The sequence below is a fragment of the Mycteria americana genome, chromosome 4 (assembly GCF_035582795.1).
Source record: "Mycteria americana isolate JAX WOST 10 ecotype Jacksonville Zoo and Gardens chromosome 4, USCA_MyAme_1.0, whole genome shotgun sequence".
Taxonomy (NCBI): Eukaryota; Metazoa; Chordata; class Aves; order Ciconiiformes; family Ciconiidae; genus Mycteria; species Mycteria americana.
Window position 1 is genome coordinate 78496536 of NC_134368.1, and position 20346 is coordinate 78516881.

The 20346-nt window shown below is 50.1% G+C and overlaps 2 protein-coding genes across 6 annotated transcripts in view; one reads left to right on the plus strand and one right to left on the minus strand.

The window, feature by feature from the left end:
- The window catches only part of ELF2 (E74 like ETS transcription factor 2), a 39569-nt gene extending 37529 nt beyond the window's left edge, over positions 1-2040 (plus strand). For all 5 annotated transcript variants that reach the window (XM_075501049.1, XM_075501048.1, XM_075501052.1 and 2 more), the window contains one exon: positions 318-2040. In XM_075501049.1, coding sequence (XP_075357164.1) covers positions 318-945 — 628 coding nt within the window. In that variant the 3' untranslated portion in view covers positions 946-2040. The remainder of the gene's footprint in view (positions 1-317) is intronic.
- A 6143-nt stretch (positions 2041-8183) lies between these two features.
- On the minus strand, positions 8184-17959 carry NOCT (nocturnin). The gene is given in 4 exon segments (XM_075501053.1): positions 8184-10331; positions 11417-11686; positions 17462-17708; positions 17711-17959. Coding segments are annotated over 4 exon segments (1587 nt in total). The 5' UTR covers positions 17945-17959; the 3' UTR covers positions 8184-9495.
- Between the last annotated feature and the right edge of the window lie 2387 nt (positions 17960-20346).

A 20346-nucleotide genomic window follows, 5' to 3' on the forward strand; every position in this document is an offset into this window, starting at 1 on the left:
GGTAGAATACTATGAAAGTCTAGTTTTTGAAATCAGAGCCAACTGTCCATTTGTTTGCCCTCGCATGTATTTTAAAATTAGAGAGAAGGAGGGGAAAAGAGAGAGATGAATGCTGCTAAATTTCCAGTGTCATGTGGCTAGATGTGCAAAAGGTTTGGGTTTTTATTTTGGTGGGGTTTTTTGTTGTTGTTTTGGGGGTTTTTTTGTTTTTTAAAGAACCATTTAAAAATCTGTAAATCCTAGATTTGTCTGTCCCTGTTGTCATCTCTAATGGTGCCCTGTGTTTTGGCTTAAACACACACATCTTTGTTTTGCAGGACTGTACGCGTGGCAATGCAAGTGCCTGTTGTAATGACCTCTCTGGGACAGAAAATCTCAACCGTGGCAGTGCAGTCAGTAAACGCCGGGTCACCTTTAATAACCAACACCAGTCCAACAACAGCAACAACTCCAAAGGTAGTAATCCAGACAATCCCTACTGTGATGCCAACCTCTGCGGAAAACGGAGACAAAATCACGATGCAGCCTGCAAAAATCATTACGATCCCTGCTACGCAACTTACGCAGTGTCAGTTACAAACAAAAACAGGCCTGTCTGGGTCAGGAAGTATTAACATCGTGGGAACCCCGTTGGCTGTTAGAGCACTAACCCCAGTGTCTATAGCTCATGGGACACCAGTAATGAGACTATCAGTGCCTGCTCAGCAGGCGTCTGGCCAGACTCCTCCCAGGGTGATTAGTGCAGTTATAAAAAGTCCAGAAGTTAAATCAGACACAGCGGCTTTAAAACAGGAACGTGAAGTGAAAACACTGCAGCTGGTAAAAGAAGAGAAGCCGGCAGATGGAAGCAAGACTGTGACCCACGTAGTAGTAGTTAGCACGCCCTCAGCTATTGCCCTTCCTGTAACAATGAAAACAGAAGGAATCATAACGTGCGAGAAATGAAGAGTAGGTTGCTTCCAGCATGGACTTCTAGACTGTTACGGTTTTGAATATACTGACATAATTGGGGGAGGGAAGTGGATGCGATCACCAAGTCGGAAAGGAGAGTTTTGAAATGTTAATAAACATGCATATGTTGAAGACTTACTGGAAAAAAAAATTGTTTTCCCGTGTTTCAGTGGGAATTGAACCACATTGATATGCTGACAAAAACTGCCTCTTCCAGTTGGGAAACAGCTGAACCTATGGAGAAGGAAAGATAGAGGGACTGAAAAGGGACCAAACAGTTCACTACGTTACCCGTTACAGAGTTACACTAAGACCTGGAACACTAAAAGAGAGTTGTGTGAGAGGTTTGCCTTGGTTTTTAGCTTTCAGGGGGAGAGGAAAGTCTCATTGTTACAAATGGCAAATTTGATGCATTTTATATGCATACCAGCAATTAATACTGTGTGCCCACAGTACTCAACTGGTGCTATGTGAAAAACTCTGCTACTAGGTATTGTAGAATGTGAAATAAAGGAGAAGATTAAAGAGCTTCTAAAAGAAGACAGAGACCTAGAGGGATTTTTGTATCATACAGCTTAAGCAGATTCAAAATGAAAGCCTTAGACTGATTTTCAGTTATCTTTCTTGAAATAAGCTAATGGCTTGTTTGTGTAAAGCTTTTTTATTAAAACAAATTTTTTAAAAATCTTGTACCTAGCACAGTATTGTTATAGAATTATATGTAACATATTTTGTATGGTAGTTAAAAGTCTGTCTAAATTTCTTAATTGTGGACAAAATAGCAGCAGGCTTTCCGCCTTCTGCTGTAACATGCCTGTGTCTCTCACTTAGCCTTGACATCCGTGCATACATTTCAGTTTCAGCTCTACTCTGTCACTTGAAAGGTCACGCCCAGCATGAGCTTTTGTCAGGTAGTTCTAAACCTGTAAATTTTTTTTAGTTGAAGTTAAGAGGGAAGTACCAGTGTTCAGAATGAACTATAATAGTTTGTATATTCAACATTTGAAGTATATTCTATTTTGTTGTACTCTTGTTTCAAAGTGTATTCAAGTAGGTTTTACTGAAATATAGAAACGAAATTTAATGGTGTTTGGTCTGCTTTTTATTTTTTATTTTTTCCTTTCAACCTATTAACCTTCTTTTCTGCTTATTTGAAATCTTCCAGGCATTCAGCCTAAGATAGCTGATACAGTGTGGAAGTTTGGAACTCCTCCCTACTCTGGTACTCCGAACGGCTGACCAACTCTGCCACACAGTATACTGAAATATTTTTCATTGAAGTATCTGAGAAGCTTGCGGTAGTTGGTGAGGTAACGTCTGACAGGGGTCTAGTTCTTTTGTGCTTTTTCAGGATGGTGAGCATATGCAGTTTTCTTGCATTGTGGCTAATCATGAGTGCTTGTGGAATAACTTGAGTACCTTAAGAAGTTATTGCCCTCCAGCTTACAGGTGATAACTTTGTGTGTGCTCTCAATTGTTTTAATGCAAAGAAGATAGGGTTTGCTTAAATGACTCTGTGAGTCAATAACTTCTAGAGCTCTCTGAACTACCTAACTGTTCCTTCAGCTACACCTTAATTTCCTAAGACGGCACTGCAAAGGAAAGGCATAAATGAGCAGACTTGGCTACTCTAGTGTACTAATCTCTCTGACGACCTCGTAGAGGCAAGTAGAAAGTACCAGTAGGTAGAAACTGTGGGAAAAAAAGATAAATACTAAGGTATACTGCTGGTCCTTTTGATGTTGTTGCCATTGACATTTCCAACTGTTAATATTTTGGCTTCAGCACAAATACATGACTTTAGGTAGATTATTTTTTTCTGAATGAAGTAAGTATCTAAACAGGTTTTCCATTTATAATTGTACTGAAGTTATGGGTATCATGATACATTACTACAGGGTAAAGCTCGGGTGAGAACACACAGTACACAAATTGCTCCATAGTTGCAGTCCACGTGCAAGAGTTTGGCTTAAAATAGATGCCGGGTAGCTTGCCCTGTTTGCATGGGGACCACACTGGCACTACAACAGTTAACTAGAGAAGCAGCACATCAGCTTGTGGGTAGGCAGGTGCCCAGTGTCACCCCCAGTTCCTACTGAGATGCCCTGGTATGTCTTCAGAGCAGGATGTCAGGTAATCTTGAAATAATTTAAGTCTAAATGACCATCTAAGTACTTCATGCCTGGAGGAGCAATTTTACCAGAAATCTGGAACTGAGGTCTTCAGTAACGATAAAGGAGACCAGAATTAAATACTTATATTGGAGCTTATTTTTTCCCTTTAATACTGAAAAACAAATAACCTCTAGAGTCCTAGCAGTAAGCCCTGTTCTTCCCTTTGACTGGTAAGAAATGTGGGAATAGCTCCATACAGCCAGGCCAGCATGTGGGGAACTTCAAAAGTCTTTTGAAAAAGAGATTCTTTTTCGTAGTCTAAAGAGGGAAGCAGAGTTTAAGAACAAATGAATGAACAAGCTGAAGCAGGTAAAAAAGTGTGGTGTAGAAGGCAGCAATCCCTTCCACCAGCAGTTAACCCAAAGAAGCAAAGGTTCTTGCAGATAAGCTGTGTTTCTGGCCTCGGGTAGAGGACAAAGACTCCTTCACAAGAGGAAATGTAGGAGAAGGAAGAGGATTTATGTCGTCAGGAAACAGGTAGGACAGAAAGGGAAGTAGGGGGAAGCTGGGCAATGGGTTGACCAATTTGGTAATCTGAGAGGCACTAATGTTCTGGGTACAGGGAAAAGGAGCAGTGTGAAGAGAGGCAGGTAGAACAAATTGGAGCTAGAAGACAAGAAGAGAGAAAAGTAATAGCATTTTAAAATCCACATTTGTAAGTCTTTTGTGTAAGAAATCCTTTTCTAAATGGCTGTTATTTGATTGTATATGAGAGAGATGCTACATCTCAGAGCGTGAAATGTCTGTCTCTGGAGCATTTGTAGTTAAGACCTTTCCAACACCTAATTTAGACACACTGGAAGTCAAATGGGGACAAACTATCTTCCTGGAAATAGATAAGGATCTCCAGCTGATCACCTCCTTCTCTTAAGTTAGAGCCAACACTTCATCATGTCATGGCAAAAATGAAAGGAATGAAGGCGCACATCTCTGCTACTGGTGAGATAGGCAGCTCGCAGCCGTGCTCTGAGACAGTGCTGTTGCTGTTGGTGCTGCATCTTGCCACAGAACTGGTGATGGTCCTTTGGCTCTCTCCCCTGGCCACCTGGCGAGTGGCACATACGCTACCGGCTGACAGAGGACATTTATCAGAAGTTTAAGTGCTGCGAGAATCTCAATCTGTGTAAGGATGCGCTGTAACTGAAATGGAAAGGGTACTTAACCCAGCTTCAAACAGTGAAGCCCCTTTTTGTTAACCTTTCCTTGTATGCCTTTGTACTTCTCACTTTTTTTTCTAATTTAGCTGCTAGCTGTAAGTACAGACAGGCTTTTTGTCACAGTCAGGTAGTGATTTCAGCGTATCTGCTTAAGCACAGCTCTTCAGCATTGTTTTGTGTGCACGTGGTTCCTCTGAGTTGTTCTGAGATCCGTTTGTTCTTCAGAAGTGGTGTGCAATCTAGGTAACAAAGCCATGCTTCTTACAAGAGGCAGCCTCTCCCTGGGGATTTCTACAGCCATATGTCAGAGGGGCAAGATTCCCTAAGTGTAACTGAAAGTCTCAGATCATTCTCTGGGTCTGTACAAGCTTGCTGTTCGACACGCTGCTTTACACCGACATAATTCATTACTGTGTGGGCAAGAAATGTTTTTACTGGTGGTGTTGGAGGACATGACCTCAGGATGAGGGAGCTTTGGTCAGGTTTGTAACATGTGAAACGGACAAAGGGACGCTAAAACACTGAAGAAGTTAGTATCTAGCTATACTCCTAGTCTTTTGCAATTCTGTTGAAAAACCTGTTATTTTGTCCACGTGTGAAAGCGGGACTAGCTTTTACATGTGAAGCTGGTGGCTCATGTAGAAGAGTCCAGGCTTAACTCATCCTTGGCAAGTAGTAACTTTCCTAGATGTGTGAGTGGAATGAAACTCTAGTGTGAAATGAGCACGCTTTATACAGAAGGCATTGAGACGTATATAGCCATGGTATCACTGATTTTACAGATATAAATACAAACATTTTTATTTTTCAAATAACTACTATTGTAAGTTATAGGAGGGACAGGGTAATGCTGTGTAATCCACAGGAAAAAATTAACTGTGAGTTGCAACTCAGAATAAAGATCTGAATATCACAATTTCTGGGTTGTGGCAAGAAAAGTTGAAAGGGGAATCCCATCCCGGAGACCACTGTTTTTGTTACTCTCTCTTGGACAAAGTCCATCTTGCTTAGCAAAGCGTTCTCTGCCTTGACACAACTCAAGTGATCCGGGTAAAGCGTGTTGCAGGGAAGGCTGAGCTCTTGGGATCCTCTGCTAATTGATTTCATCAACTTGAGGACTTCAGTGAATTACATCTGAGGTGATCGAGGATCATGGAGCCAGGGGCAGTCAAGAGTTGATGAGAAAGTGCCTGAAAATTGCCTGAAGCCTCAGTTCTTACTCACTGTGACAGGTGCAGCAGGGATCTCGGTTACGCATGCAGATTGTCACAGCCAGAACAAGCGAAATTCAATTTCTGCCTCAGAGGCAGTTCAAATAGCAGGTATTAAGCTTATTAAGTGAAGAAGATCCAAGTGACACTACCTACTTCTGATCTAATTGTTCTCCAAGAGAGAGAGTGTGTTAATAAGCTTGCAACAGCTTCTGCCTTTCAGCAAATTAAGTAAGTGGGTCATTTCTTCCTTCAGCTAGCTTGAGGGTGAGGGAAACCTGTCACTGCTAAAGCTAATGCAGCTTTTATTCAAGATTAGAGCAAGGGATCTGTTGAGACCTTTTTTAGCCTCGGTGTGCTTATAAGGCAGACAGCCACAAGATGACCTTTGAAGACATTTTTACTGTAAGAGTCATACTGCTACACAGGAAAAAAAATTAAAAGCCTTCCTGCTTCTTCCTATGAAAAATATTTACTGTACTGATATTTATAGGGGGCGAAAGCATTTCAGTGCTGCAGGCCTGCCTCTTGCTGAATAAAACAAAGCAAGAGCAATATTTCACTTTAAGTTTTCCGAAAGAGTCTGTCTGCAAAATGTATTTTATAGCAAGTACTGGAATAAAAGGGTGAAGCTGACTGGGAAGTTACCAGTTAATTTCTGCGTCTTGTCTACCTTTTATTAAAATACAGCAGAAAGGGTTCACTGTTGTGCTATAGCAGGAATGTGTGATTTCCTATGAGAATATTAAGAATTGCCTTGTGATGGGGAGAGTCCCCAGCCTTTTCACAGTTATTCCACCCTCCCCTTGCCTTCAAAATTGCCCTTTAAGGACATGAAGCAGTGAACATCTACTGTCACGTGTCCAGGGTGAAATAAGAATCCTAGCCCTTTCCACTGCAGAAGAGCTCTGCAGTGATGGCAGTATCATACAAATTACGCTGTTTCCCTGCAGTTCGGTTTCTTTTGTAGGAGAGTTAGTGTTGAAAGCAAGGGGCTGAGTAAAATGGCCTAAGAATTGTCCAGAAACCAAATATCACCCTGCGAGAGTGATGGTGGGAGTTTTGTAGCTGTGATAGCTTAGCTCCTGCTGGTAAACAAAGCCTATCATCATTGGTGCTATGGCTCTGGGCCCTGGCAGTGGTGAAACAGTCCCACATTGATGGACGCCCTCGGCTGTCCTTAGGAAAACAGAGCTGCTTATGCAAAAGTAAAATGGAAATTAAAGGCTTTTTGGCGGTGGGGGAGTTTTTTGTTGGGGTTTTTTTTGTTTGATTTGGGTTTTTTTTGTTTTGATTTTTTTTTTTAAAATACAGATCTGAGTTGAGTATTAGCCTTGCTCTCAAGTCACAGCTTTCTACCACAAGTGTAGTTTCTTCTAGAAGCTGCCAAAAGGGTCTGAATGGAAACTCCAGCTTCTGGTGTGACTTTTTGTGGTAGATGAGCAAGGAGTTGACTTACTAAAGGTACCATCTTATAGGTCTGCATTGTGGTGCTGCTTTTAGAAGTGTTTAGCTACAGATGACGATATCTCCATTAATGGGCAATTGTATTCTTTCTCCTCCTTGCAAAGACCATTTGAGGGAAGATCCTAAGAGAGGATAACCCTAAAGGAGAAGCACTGCATCTCACCCTCTCAGAGAGCAAGCGAGGGCAGCCAGCACCATGAAAAGGAAGCTGTCTCAGTCTAGCTGGTATGAAACGCTTATGGCAGGGGTGCTCAAAGGTCTGCCTTTCTGTGGGGCATTAGCAGTGTTGCATCTCTGGCCCAGCATCTCCCCCAAAGGAGCTACCCCTTCTGGCTTCCAGGGACACAATTTGTTCTTTCTGCAATTTCAGCTGAAGGAAACCCTGGCTGGCAGTAGTTGATACGTCACATCTGCCTGGTACGAGTATTCACCAAGGAAGTTGGGCTCCTTGGTTGTAAAATCCTTTCTGCCTGGGGAATTTCAAATCCACACTTGCTAGAAGAGTCCTGCATCCCAGGCAGGTTAGAGGGGCGTCAGCTCCTTTGCTTGGAAGCAGATGATTGCCCTCATCCTGCAAGGGTCAGGAACACATGCAGAGTGTGTTATGGCTGTGCACCACAGTACTTCATTTGTTAGCCTGAAAGGGAGCGTGTTTTTGTGCAAATTTGGGACTTCCAGTTGCCAGACTCTCTATTTCACTTACCAGCAACACAAGTACAAAAAGTTATGGTCTGGGTGTGTTTACATACCTGTGGCATTTTTTGCTCTTCACATGATTTAAAAGAAAGTGACAAATAGAGCTGCCTCTTGTGAGGAGCCAGCTCTGCTAGGCATGCTTAGCAGCCCTCAGGGAGGAATACTTGCACCCTGCTTTGCAGTACTGGCCAGGTTTGTAGCTCCACACAACTGTCAGAAAGAGTCATCTTTACAGTACTGTAGAGCCTAGGCTTCATCTTTAGCTAGGAGAGATAGCAGCTTAACATTGCTAAAGGTAACTCCCTTGCTGTGGAATTTGGGCAATTCAAGTTTGAGAAAGAGCACTTGCCATGAAAGCAAAGTAGCCATGCCCACTTTTAAGATTAGGACTGCAGGGTCAGGGGAAAGAGGTCTGGAATGGGTTAGCATCACCACTAACTTGAAGCTTGAAGAGTCACTAGTTGAGACAGATCACCTACTTATGATAGGGAAAGGAAAAAGATGGCAGCAGAGACATCACTTTTTTTTCCAAAGACTTTTATTAATAAACACCTGGAACATTTAAGAGTTACTATGGGCCTTACTTTACATGGAAATGCTGCTTTATTTGCTCTGCCTCATCTTTCCCCGCTATCTAAATGTCAGCCCAACTCCAGCTGTTGTCTCTCTTCCCACCTCATTTTCTGGCATAGTGGCATGTTTACAATCCATGTATGCAATACCTATGTCATTCCAATGAGCACCACTCCATGCACAAGAGTTACTATACTAACACAGCTCTGTTGTAGCCTAGGTGCTTAGCCAGAGTTCACTGGGCCACGGAAAGAGGCTCCTGAACACTGTTGCTGTATGATTTCAAGTCAGATGCAGGCTCACCAACTTCTCTCAATAAATAAAATTTATCTAACAGGTTCCAGTGTAGCTTTAGATTCTGAAGATAAATAAAAGAAAGTCTGTCAACATGAAGACTGGCCCTTTACTGAAACAGCAAGATTGACAAGACTACAATTTAAACCATTTAGAAAAGTAATACTTGAAGCAGAGGAGGAAATATTCCCTGGTTAGGTGTGTCCTCTGGAGGGAAGCACAGAAGAGACAAAGGTACCAGTCACTGTGTATACATACCTACAGGCCATATGCGTGTAATGGACACATGCACATTCATCTGGAAAAGTGAGGGTATTACTATATGACGTAGAGTAGTTAGCCTCTGTTTCCTCACCTGCTCTTACTGGAAGGGCCTTCCTCACACTGCGCTATTGTCCATTCACTTTTAATGAAATCGTCATTTCAAGTCATGTAAAAATGAGAAGACAACACTAGTATGAGCTTAGATTTGTTCATGTCTAAACGGCATTAAACTTCCTTTGTATTGCAGCAGAAAAAGATTTAAGATAATCTCACTGAGTAGTTGAGCCTCGTTCCCTTTGGTACTTGCACAAGCTTGAAATGAAAGAAATAAAATTAGCATGCTGTCAGGGCAAGTTGTTTTACAAACACAAGTGTTTTGATTTAAATACTAAGGCTTCCACATTCATTAGAGGATTAAATCCTTAAACACAGGGGTTAGTGAAAGGATAAAGCTTATTTGCCTTCCGGTTTTCAAACCCCGATGTGGCAAGAACACCACGAGAACACCGACTCCTTTCTTCCTCCCCGGGAGGCCCCAGATTTAACAAGTGCTGAACAGCAAGTGTAACTCCAAACAAGTGCTGCCCAAAATAATGTTTAGTCAACAGTATTTCCTCATCCTTCAGTAGCTTCCAGCTTCAAAAGTTTTCTCTAAAATAAAATAGTGGTGAGTTAAGACACTGCAATACCAGGTGGCATTCCAACACGTTACAGCAGTCTGTCAGGATCTTGATTAAAGCTAAAGTCACACACCAGAGACAGGTGATCAGAAGGGTAATTGAATGATGGCAGCCTGTTGGGCCCAATTTGCTCTTCAGTCAGCAAGCCCAGGGCTGAGTTCACATTCAAGGCATGCTGGGAATACCAGATATAATCCAGCGTGTGCCGGCACTCTCCCGAGGGCCGGATCTTCCAGGTGGTGTACGGGGGCTCTGACTGCCCGTCAGGGCTCAGCAGCTTGTACGCACTGTTTAAGTTGAGGCTGGAGTTGGAAAATTCTCTGTAGACCTCCTCAGTTGGCTCTGCGTTGAAGTCTCCGCAGATGATCAGAGGGATCTTCGCACCTTGGGTAATACTCTTCAGGTTCTGGAGGAGATCGCAGCCTTGCGCGGACCGAAACCTCTCCCAGCCAGTACGGGCTTTCAGGTGAGTGACGGCAATGCAGAACAGTCTTCCAGTTTCATTGCACTTCAGCGTCTGAGCTATGGCCACTTGGTTGGTCTTCAGCTTCATGGCAGTTAGCCGGATGTTAGCACTGTTGACGAGCTCAAAGCGGTCTTTGAGGAAAAACAAGGCGCAGCCATCCGGCCCGTTGTTCTGCTCCACATCTAGGCACGGGGACCACGGCTTCGGGAAGAAAGTACACTGGTAGCCGAGTCGGCTGAGGAGTGGCTCAAAGGTGTCAAAGTAGTGGTCGACTTCTTGCAGGCACAAGATGTCGGGCTTGTACGCAAGGATTTCCTCCAGGATGAGGCACTTCCTCTCTTCCCATTTCAGAGCTTCCATGGGGCACTGAACAAAGTTGTCTTTGCCTTCTCCGAGAGCTGAAATGAGCAGGCAAGGGGAGGGGGAAAAAAAAAAGTTACCGATAGCTGACAGGGGCTGTCTTCCTCCAGGTTTTGCGGAGGCCAGAGGCAAGGCTCTGCTGTCGGGAGCCAGCTGCCACCTTGCAGCAGCCAGTGGCTGCTTGCAGCCCCGCGCGAGAGCGGGCAGTCTGTCACAGTGCAAGAGGGCATGAGGCAATGGGAAGTGGCACGAGGCTTTCGCAACACTTTGCTTTCTCTGTGAAACACACGTACATCAGTTTACGTGCAGGTGATGGGTTTTTCAGGAGTAGCTGCTGACTTTAAGGGTGCCAGGCTTGCCAATGGGTGTGAGAACCCCTCCTCAAAACACTGAAGTCTCTCCAAAAAAATTAAGTTCCCTTTACAGATACAAGTTAGACTAAAGATGTCTTCCCCCTCTTCCCAAAAGTCAGTACACTGTGGCAAGTGCTTCCACATGTGGCTGCCACAGCTTAAGCCTAAGAAAAAATGCAGTGGGATAGGAGTGACTTAACTGCAGAACATTAAGCAGTCCCTACATGGAGGATTTCCCACTCCAAAAGATTTTAAGATGAGGCTGTTGCATAAGTCAATTTACAGCCTTGATTTTAGGGGTCTGAGAAAAAAATCAGTTAAAATTTTTTTGAAGAATTAAGAATTCCCATAACAGATCTAAACCCCTGAATAGTTCACCGATAAACTAATTAGAAAACTGTAGAGAAGCTTTACAAAGAATAGAACTCAGGGAAGGATGAGTCTTTTCTGGGGGTTAACAACTATCTAAAAGTGATGGGTCACAGCTTTGTGAATATACTGTGTTCAGTTAAGACAGGCATTCAGAGCTACCTTTGGCATCACAGTTGCAAGGAGGGACTTTTTTTTTCCTCTCCTGTAGAACAGAAGGCAAACCACTGTTTCAAGTGCTGAAAATCTCCTCCCCCGGCCCTCAGTCAGTTGTGCCTCACGTAATTCACCGCTCTGCCAGTCCCAGGCATGCCTAACTATGTAGACACATCTGCATTTAAAGGTTTTCATTGCTGCACTTGATCTCAAGGTCACACCTTGAGCTTAGAGGCAGCTCCTACCTTGGGCAAGGATGTTCCACTGCATGACCCGAATGGGGCGGTGGTTACTGACAGCGTTCTTCTTCAGGTCCACGAAGTCCCTCTGAAACCGGGGTGGCCGTTTCTGCAGAACGAGCTGACATTCCTCCAGCAAATCCTTGGGGTCTATAGGATCCAGCCGTGCCGAGTCCAGCTGCTCCAGGCAGTCCTGGTGCTGGGACACGGCACTGCTGCTCAGCGTCTTGGCGAGTGCGCTGTAGAGCCGGCTGGTGCTGTTTCCCATGGAACACACTGGAAAGGAAAAAATGGTGTCAGAGATGCCCACCTTCTCACCGCTTGGCTCTTCTCACCGCTTAGGTGCCTTACAGATAACCTGGTTACAGTGCCAGCAATCTGTGGTTTGTGCAGGAGCCTGTTCCTGAATCTGAGATAAAATAAGAAGGACGCAGAGATAGGGTTAGTTCTGTCCAGTCTCATCGTGTTTGGCTTATTATCAGGGCTTGCTAACCTCTGCGGCATGCAAACGGTCTGGTTTAGGACATCGTGCAGGTGTCTTCTAAGGGAAGAAAGGAGTCTTTCATCCAGAATAGCAGGGCTAAGATTAACTTCTGCACGTGTTGTAGGAAACAGAATAGAGTGTACTTTTTCCCTCCTCACAGAGGAGAGCCCTGCAGGTAGACAAATACTGCCTGCTCCTTATGTCATGTGCAGCACGCGTCTCTCACGGAGACAGCGCTCTGCACGGCTGGGTACCCTGTGCCTATTTGGGATGCCGCCGGGCTGCGGGCCTCCTGCCTGCAGAGCAGCAAGCAGGGTGACTCATTCCCTCAGGTTAGTATTTAACAGGAATCTCTTATCATCACAGCTTCATTTGCTCCAAAAGCAGCAACGTTTTCATGAGTGCAGAGCGGCCAGATGCTTCTGCTGGCTTAGACCTCGGGACGTAGAGTGGAGAGGGGGTCCCGCCAGCTCCCCTTCACGCCCCCGTGCTCATTCCCCTCACCCTCCTTTCTCCCTTCGGCCCCTCGCTCCTTTGCGCTGCGCCCCAGCTCGGCAGCTTCCAGCACGCCCTGCGGTCCTGCAGTGCTCCCCAGGACCTCCCGCTCCTTTGGCCATCTTAAGCACACATCCTGTAAATAAGCAGCTGTGCCCCAGCTCTCCCTGCTAGTGCCTGCTAGCAGTTAGAACCCCCCCAGCCCCGTGTCTCCTGCAGGGAGGTCCCCCCATCCCACATAGGGCCACAGCTGCCACGGAGGGGGGGGTCTGTGTGTCCCCCGCTGTTTTGCCCTTTGGCTTACGTGCAGAAGGTTGCTGCAGCCCTCTTCCCATAGGGGCCAGGCAGCAGGGCCATCCCTTTCAGACAGCAGCCCTCACGACTACTGCGCTATAAAATACCTCCTTCTCCCACTTCACAAGAGCACAACCAGCACCACCCTGCAGCTGTAAACGCCCTTAGGCTCGCCCTTACTGCAAACACGCAGGAGAGGAGTTAGTGTTAAGGGCCCGGCCTCAGGGTAGCTGCGGAGGAGCTTGCACAGAGTTCATGATACTCCTGCACATCTCCGCAGCAAGTCCTTGGCACGGCCATGCACGCCCCGAGGTCTCTTTCAACGCTTCCTCAGGGGGACGGCTTTGCTCTGAAGTGCCCCCCTTGCCGCAACGCGTGGGGAATACGTGAGAAGAGGCTGTGTTTGCACTTCCCCACGCTCGGCGCTCTGCTCGAGTAGCGGTGCCTGGACACTTGGTTCCTCCTCAAATACGGGCAGCAGGAGCAGCGCTTGCACCACAGCAACTTGCACCTGAGGCAACACTGACAGAGTTTTGTTGTTGTCTCAACTTACTTGCTCTGAATGCATTTTCCAAAGGTAATCTTGAGCAAAAGAACTGCAGTGTTGCGCTGCTGTTGGCCCACAGCAGTTTTTAAGTAAGTTTATTTGTACCTTTGAGTTACTTAAAAACAGAAGAGACTTGTCATCTCACACACACATCTTGCAGCAGATTTGGGGTGCTACCCAACACTTGCACGTTCAGCCTTTGCTAGCCTGAACTACAGCATTACCAACCGTAAGAGCTGGTGACAGACATACGATAGTGACAGACCTGGCTAGAGGGGAAGGCAGGAAGATGGAAGCCCTAACAGTTCACTAAACAGAAAGAGTAAAAGAGAGAAGACAGACCCCACAGCAGAAGCCTCATGTCCTTGTCTTTAGGAAAATGGGTACTTCTAAAGACACTAAAAAATACTTGCTTTAATGTATGTTTTGTATGTGTGAGCCAGTGGAATAGTGCCTCTGAACAGTTCTAAGGAAGTTGTAAATTGGGAATTTAAATTGGATGTAGAACATCTCTCCCCACCTCCACCTCCATCCTTTTAGTTAAAGTTTAAAGTACCAGGAGTTCCTCAAACTGAGATGTGAGCTTGGGCTCACAAGCATGAATGTCTTTCTAGGGGAACTGTGTTTAAAGCGTTTCAGTTTCTGCAGTCTTTCTTAGTTTACAATTCTTGTAAAGAAGCCAAGTACTGCTGAAGTAGAAGAAATGCCATTTAATAGTGCGGGAAGCGATATGAAATCCCTAAGCAGGACCCTGACACGGCTGCGAGGGGATGGGGAACAGGAACGAAAGCATGCTCTGTACTGGCTACAGAAGGGACCAGCTCACACGTGACCAGAGCTGCCGGGCAGCCATGCAGAAACCCAAAGAAATCAATAGAGCTTTTAATGAAAGCTCCACAGGGAGCTCCTTGCCTATTTTTGGGGTAGGTACAACCCATAGTTAAGTGCTGCAGCTGGAGAGAAGTACATGGTGCTTTCTGCTACCTCAGGGATGCCGTCAGCAGCTGAGTACAGCCACGAGCCCTACGCCCTGCGCAGCTCTGGCCCCAAATGCAGGCCCCCGCCCTTGCCCCCTGGCACAGCGCTAGCCAGGCAGTGGGAAGCCCATGCGGAGGCAGTGCCTTCTGCACAGCCCCTGCCATGGGTGAACGTGGCTCATGCAGGGCTCTCCAAAGGAATAACGGGAAGTTAATCCGCTCCAAGCAGCCGTTAGCAAGAGCCTCGGCTGCTCGTTGCTTGACCTGAATGAGAGGGAGGATGTTGAATGGGACAAGCTAGGTGCAATGCATCTGGAGCCAAAACTCTACCCTGAAGCTCTGAGCAGCTTACATCTGTTACAGCAGGATGAAGTCCAAGTTCAGTCGTGCACCTGCCAAGCTGCACACAAAGCCAGAGTACTGTCTAAATCTCATCGTCCCTGGGGTATCCAGCTCTTTATGGGGAGTCGGGCATAGCCTAACCTGCACAGGCTGTGCTAGGGCTCAGCTGCAGCACAGATCTGACAGCTTTTAAAGTCAGTAATGTCTTAGGAAGGAAAAAGAGCTTCTGTCTTCTTTTGAGAGCCCAGGGAAGGTTGGGTGAAAGAGGGCCTGGGCTGTAAATCAAACACTTCCAGGCCTGTTGTAGGTGGCTTGGGAGTCCTTGGCTGAAGGGGGGACTCCTGCAGGAAGACTTCAGCTTAAGATGACTGATGAACCGCACAAGTTCTTTGTCCCCAAAGTGCTGAAACCATCACAGCACAGACAGAATTGTTCTGCAGAACAGGGGCCAGACCAGCAACCTGAACATTGAAACTCCAAACACAAAATCCATTTGTTATTTTTGCAACGCTTAACATGTCTGTGGCAGTGAGGCAAGTACAAGGTCACCGTTCTGAGACCCTTACAGTCCAAGTTAAATGACCTGTGACTTGCTGGGATAACGTCTGCTGCCAGCGCTGTGACGCCGTGGTGCTGGCGTATGCAGAGGAACAAGCGGACTCCTGAGCTTGCACTTTAGCAGTGGGTGGTAAACACAGAAGCGGTTCTTTTGGCGTGATGTTGCAATAGGGAATGCCGGCTCAGCAATTACGATTCAAGGTGCTTAAAGTAAAAAAAAGCCTTCCTCTCAGCAAGGGTGGTGCCTCAGCACAGTAGGGGCAGGGGAAGAATTTAAACTGTTCATTAAACTTCAGAAGAATGGAGCGCAAAGTTCAAGGTTTCTTGTGTCAGCCAGCAATAGCAGAGAAGAGATGAACTCCTAGGATCTCAGGCAACAAGCAGTGACGGACTTTATTTTAAGGACTTTCCTTCAAAGATGCGGGCTGCAGCGTGCAGGCAGACCAGGGGGGTGCAGAGGGGTATCAGAGCCAGGGCCCTTACCTTTTGGGTAAGGTGAACAGCATTCTGGTTTCCCTTCCTTTCATCTCCTACCTCCCAGCCCTGCTTTTGGCTGAGAGCCCCCACCTTGTTCACTGCAGGGATTTCACTGCCAGGTGAACGGCTCCACCACACCTGCAGCCTGGTCTGTAGTTGCATCAGCCTCCACAGCCGAGGAGGCCAGCAGCAGCCAGAGATGCCCTCCCTGCAACCCCAGTTCTAGGAGAAACTTGGCAGACGCCATCCCCACGTGACAAATCCTATGCTACAGGGTATCATACTACAGGTATAGCCTTGTTTGGACCAGAAATGGGATTGCAGCCCTAGGCCACCCGCATGCAAAGCGGCAGTTGCTGCTGCTTGGAGTTCAAGTCCTGATTTTGGCACCTAGGCCAGCCTTATGCACAGGGGAGTCGTGAGAGCTTGTCTTCGGAGAGCTTGTCACAGCAAGGGAGGTGCTGCGTAGTCAACAGGCAACACCAGAAAGAGGAGGGAACCTCAAATCCTGCCCCGAGTACTACACAGAATCAGTTCTTGGCACAAGCTCTGGAAACCCTTTTCCTCATGAGTGCTCTAATCATGAGCTCGACTCTGCCAGCTCGCAGGCACATATGCTCCTCTTCCCTGTAGCTCCGTGAAGCTTCAATCCTGCCGTTTGGCATCCTGGCCTGGCTTCAACAGGAGGAATGGAAGCACCCTGCCCCAGCCCGGCTTGTAGACCCCTCCTGTAACAGCACCAACAGGGAACAAACACATTTCACCCCAACCCCAGCTAAGGACAGTAGGGGAAAAGCGGATCTCCTGCATGCCAAGCAAGTAATACAGCCCCAGATATTGCATACAGGGTGTCAGACACATCACCTCTCCCACCAGCAGCAGCCTGGAGCAAAGGTGGCCGCTGGCCCAGCTTTCACCGGGAGCCTCTCCTCCGGGTGTGCATTTTCAGCCCCTGTCAGAGGCAAGCTGCTTGTCAACAAGCGCAGCTTAAGGCTGTATCCGAACTGCAGGGGCCCGGCGGGTGCATCACCGCTCCGCTCAGAGCCTCGCCGCAGGTCAGCGGGCAGAGGGGAGGGAGCATGGTGCATGCCCAGGTGTCGTCCTCACATGCACTCCAGGCAGAGCGTGCACCCAAGGACACGTGGGACCTCGAACGCTTACCGAGTCTCATTTTGGGAACGAAGAACGGGGCGTAATCACCGATACCTAACAGTGCAGGCAAGTAGGAACCTGATGGCTTAGCATCGCTGCCTTTGCCTGCCTGAGGGTAAGCCGGGCTTTCCCCACACGCTGTCTCTAGTAGGAAAAACACCACTGCGCGTCAAGTCCATCCTACCCCAAGTACAAGACGGGACGAGAAGCGCGCGGCTCGGCTAGCCGGCAGCACGCGTCCGACGGCGGGATGAAGATAGTGGCCCAGGCGGACGCCGGAAGAGCCACCCCGGCAGTACGCGGGTTTCCTCCGAGCAGCCAGCCTGCACCCGGGCGCAGAGCCGGCCCTGCCGCCCAGCCCGCCGACACCCTCCTGCCCTGCGGCACAGGCGGGTCCCCGGCAGGGCCCGCCCTTCCGCGGCTGGATGTCACCCGCTCACGCTCAGGGAGCGCAACCCACGGCTACTGCCTTAAAACTAAAGGGGGGGGGCCAAGTTTGGGGGTAGAGGTGCCTCGCGAAGGGACAGCCACGCGCGCTGCTGGGGGGTGATCCGGGGATGAGAACGGCGATGTTTCCGTTCCGACGGCGGCAGCCCGGCCCCAGCGGCCTGCGTAACCGGAGCCAGCGCTCCGGAGCCTCCCGCCTGCAACCCCGCCGGCCCCTCCGCCCGCTGCCTGCAGCCGCACCCCGGGGCGGTCCCGCACCCCGCTCCCCCCGTACCCACCTGTGCGGGGCGGCGCCCCCGGGGCGGGCGGGCCGCCCGCTGCTGCTGCTGCTGCCCGCGGGGCGGCGGGGCCGAGGGGCGGCGGGGGGGCGCGGGGCCGCGGCGGCAGGAGGGAGGCCGAGGCGGGGGCGCAGCAGAGGGCGGGCAGCGCCGAGCAGAGGCAGCGCGCAGGGCTCTGGTACATGCTCCCGGCGGGGCGGGTCGGGACGGAGCGGGACGGGTCGGGACGAGTCGAGCAGCGGCTCCCACGCCCGCCCCGCGGCGGCGCTTATAGAGGCGGCGGCGGCGCTCCGCGCGGCCGGTACATCCGGCGCCTACCACCCGCACCCGGGGGGGGACGGACGCACCGCGGCGGCCGCCGCCCGCACCGAGCTCGCCCGCAGGGACCGGCGGGGCGGCGTCTCCCGCGGCCGCTCCGCGCACTCGCGCTGCCGCGGGCGGGGGTCGTGGCCCCGGGGGGTGCCGCGCCCCGCGGCGGCGCATCCCCTTTCCCCCCCTCGCCGGCGTGGAGTGGTCTCGCCCGGCGGAGGTTTTCCGCTGGTGACGTCAGCGAAGGGAGCGTTCTGTTCCCACGGACGTCACGTCACGGCGCGGGGGTTGGTGGCCCCGTCGCCGCCCTCCCCTCCCCTCCCCTCCCCTCCCCTCCCCCCCCCCCCCCCCCCCCCCCGCTGGGGTCGCTCGGGCTGGTTCAGCCGCGGCTGTCAGCCATGGGGCCGGGGGGGAGCGGGGTTCCCCCACGCGTGGGGCAGCGCGGGGCGGGCCGGGCCGCCCAGGGCTCCCGCACGCTGCCATATAAGGCGAGCGCGTGGGCGCGCGGTGTTGCGTCACGCCCTGAGCGCGGAGCCCCACGCGCCCCTCTCTCCCCGCCGGCAGCCGCGGCCGTGTCCCCAGAAGCACGGGAAGGGAAGGACGTGCCCCCGGCGTGCCTGTCCCACGCGTGGCAGCCTGCGAGGCGCTGGGTGGGGCGTGGGGGTGGTGCAGTGACCCCTTATAATGGGGGTCTCGCCCCCAAAGCGGGGGGCTGGGCAGCCCTTGCTGGGTGCCCGCCCCCCCGTGTCCTCCTGCGTGGGGCGGGAGGGGCCGAGGGGAGCCGGGCCCCTCGGCGTGGATCCCCGCAGCGCCCGCGGCCGGTCGGAAGGGGCCGGGCGTGCGCTCTCCGTGTGAGCACACGACGGCTTCGGGAATGTCGCGTACTGCGTCCCACAGAACGCCGAGGTCACTCGTGGGAGGCGGACGCCTTCCGCCAGAGCTGCGGCTGCTGCGGGCGCGGGGCCCGGCAGGCGGCGTGGCCTTAGGCCGGGGCTGCGGAGAAGCTGCGCTGCGCCCCGCCGTGTGCCTCGGCCTGTCCCTCCCTGCGCTGGGGTGGTTCAGTGCCGCTGCCCGGGGGCTTTTTCCCGGCTCGCCGCCTGCTCGGCGCGGGGGGGGTACGGGCAGCTCCGGAGGCGAGGAGCAAGAGAGACCGGAGCCCTCTCGGCTGGGGAGAAACGCGGGCCGGGCTCCACCGCCCAGCAGAAGTCAGGTTTGGGAGAGGGTCGTAACTTCGCTCCTTTTCTTCGCGCCGTCGGGCTGAACGACTTGCGGGCCGCCTTGATGGGTGATGGTGTGCAACCCTGACGTGCAACCCCTCTCTAAGCTGCCAGCGACGGAGGTTTCGCAGCCCCTCGGAGCTCCCAAAAGCTGCCGCTGCCTTTGTCGGTGGGCCCGCGTGCAGGCACGCCGCGGGGCACACGGGACAGGGAGTTCGCACCTCTCTGGGGACTGAACTGGCTTTCCGGGGCTGAAAGCAAATACCAGGTGTCATCAGAAAGCTGGGACTCCTCTTTTCCAGCGGGTTGGTGCTCCGATGTGATGAGAGCTCTGACTTTCCGGGACAGCGTAGGTGCTAGCAGCCTACCCTGCTTTCCCCGGCGCAGGAAGGGGATTGCATCTTGTCTTGGCTCTGGGAGACACGCAGAGCGGTTGATCGCTGCCCGTGTTCTAGCAGCCTTTTTAATCTATTTGAAGACTGTTTGTCGTGGGCCTCTTGGTCTTTCTTTTTTTTCCCCTTAGAAAAAAGAAACTTCCTTCCTTCAGATCATGTCTTATAAATCTCTTTTTCTTATTGCTCTCTCCTCGAGCCTCTCCTTGCCTGCCCCAGCCCAGAAGCGAGGTGCCGCGCTTCCCCGCTGCGTCCTGCGCGCAGCCCTCCCGGCGCTCACCCCACCACGAATTTCCCCTTGTCTCTTCTGCGGCCGTGTTCTCCATTCCAGTCACAGACCTGTGTGTGTGCCAGGGCCTTCCCTACAGCATTGCTGCCTGGGGCGGCTCAGATTTTCGTAGCACGAGGGTCCCCACAGTAACTCTTTCCTCCCCTGTTGAAGGCAGGTGCGTCGTTTGTTTTTCTTCCATCGCCTGGGACCTCTCTTCTTGCCTAGATTTTGGAAGGTACTTGCTAGGTGTTCAGAGATGGCTTGGGAGAATTTCTAGAGCTTTCTGGGATGATGGAGGTGTCCATTAACTTTCTTTTTGCCCGTCCTCTACTTGCTTGGCTTCCCCGCTTTAGACTTTCCTGTGTCTCCCTCTCATTTCTGGAGCTGTTTTTGATGCCTTGTACTATTTTGATGCTTTGAACCCTCTTGGCTCTGACTGATTTCAGTTATGAGCCACCCTGATTTCATCCCTGAAGGCTTGTGCTAATCTATTATTCTCATCTGTAATTTTTATATATATATATGTGTATATATAAGTCTATCTATCTTTGTTCCTCATTTCACAGAATCACAGAATCGTATAGGTTGGAAAAGACCTTTAAGATCATCGAGTCCAACCATAAACCTAACACTACCAAGACCACCACTATACCATGTCCCTAAGCACCTCATCCAAACGTCCTTTAAATACCTCCA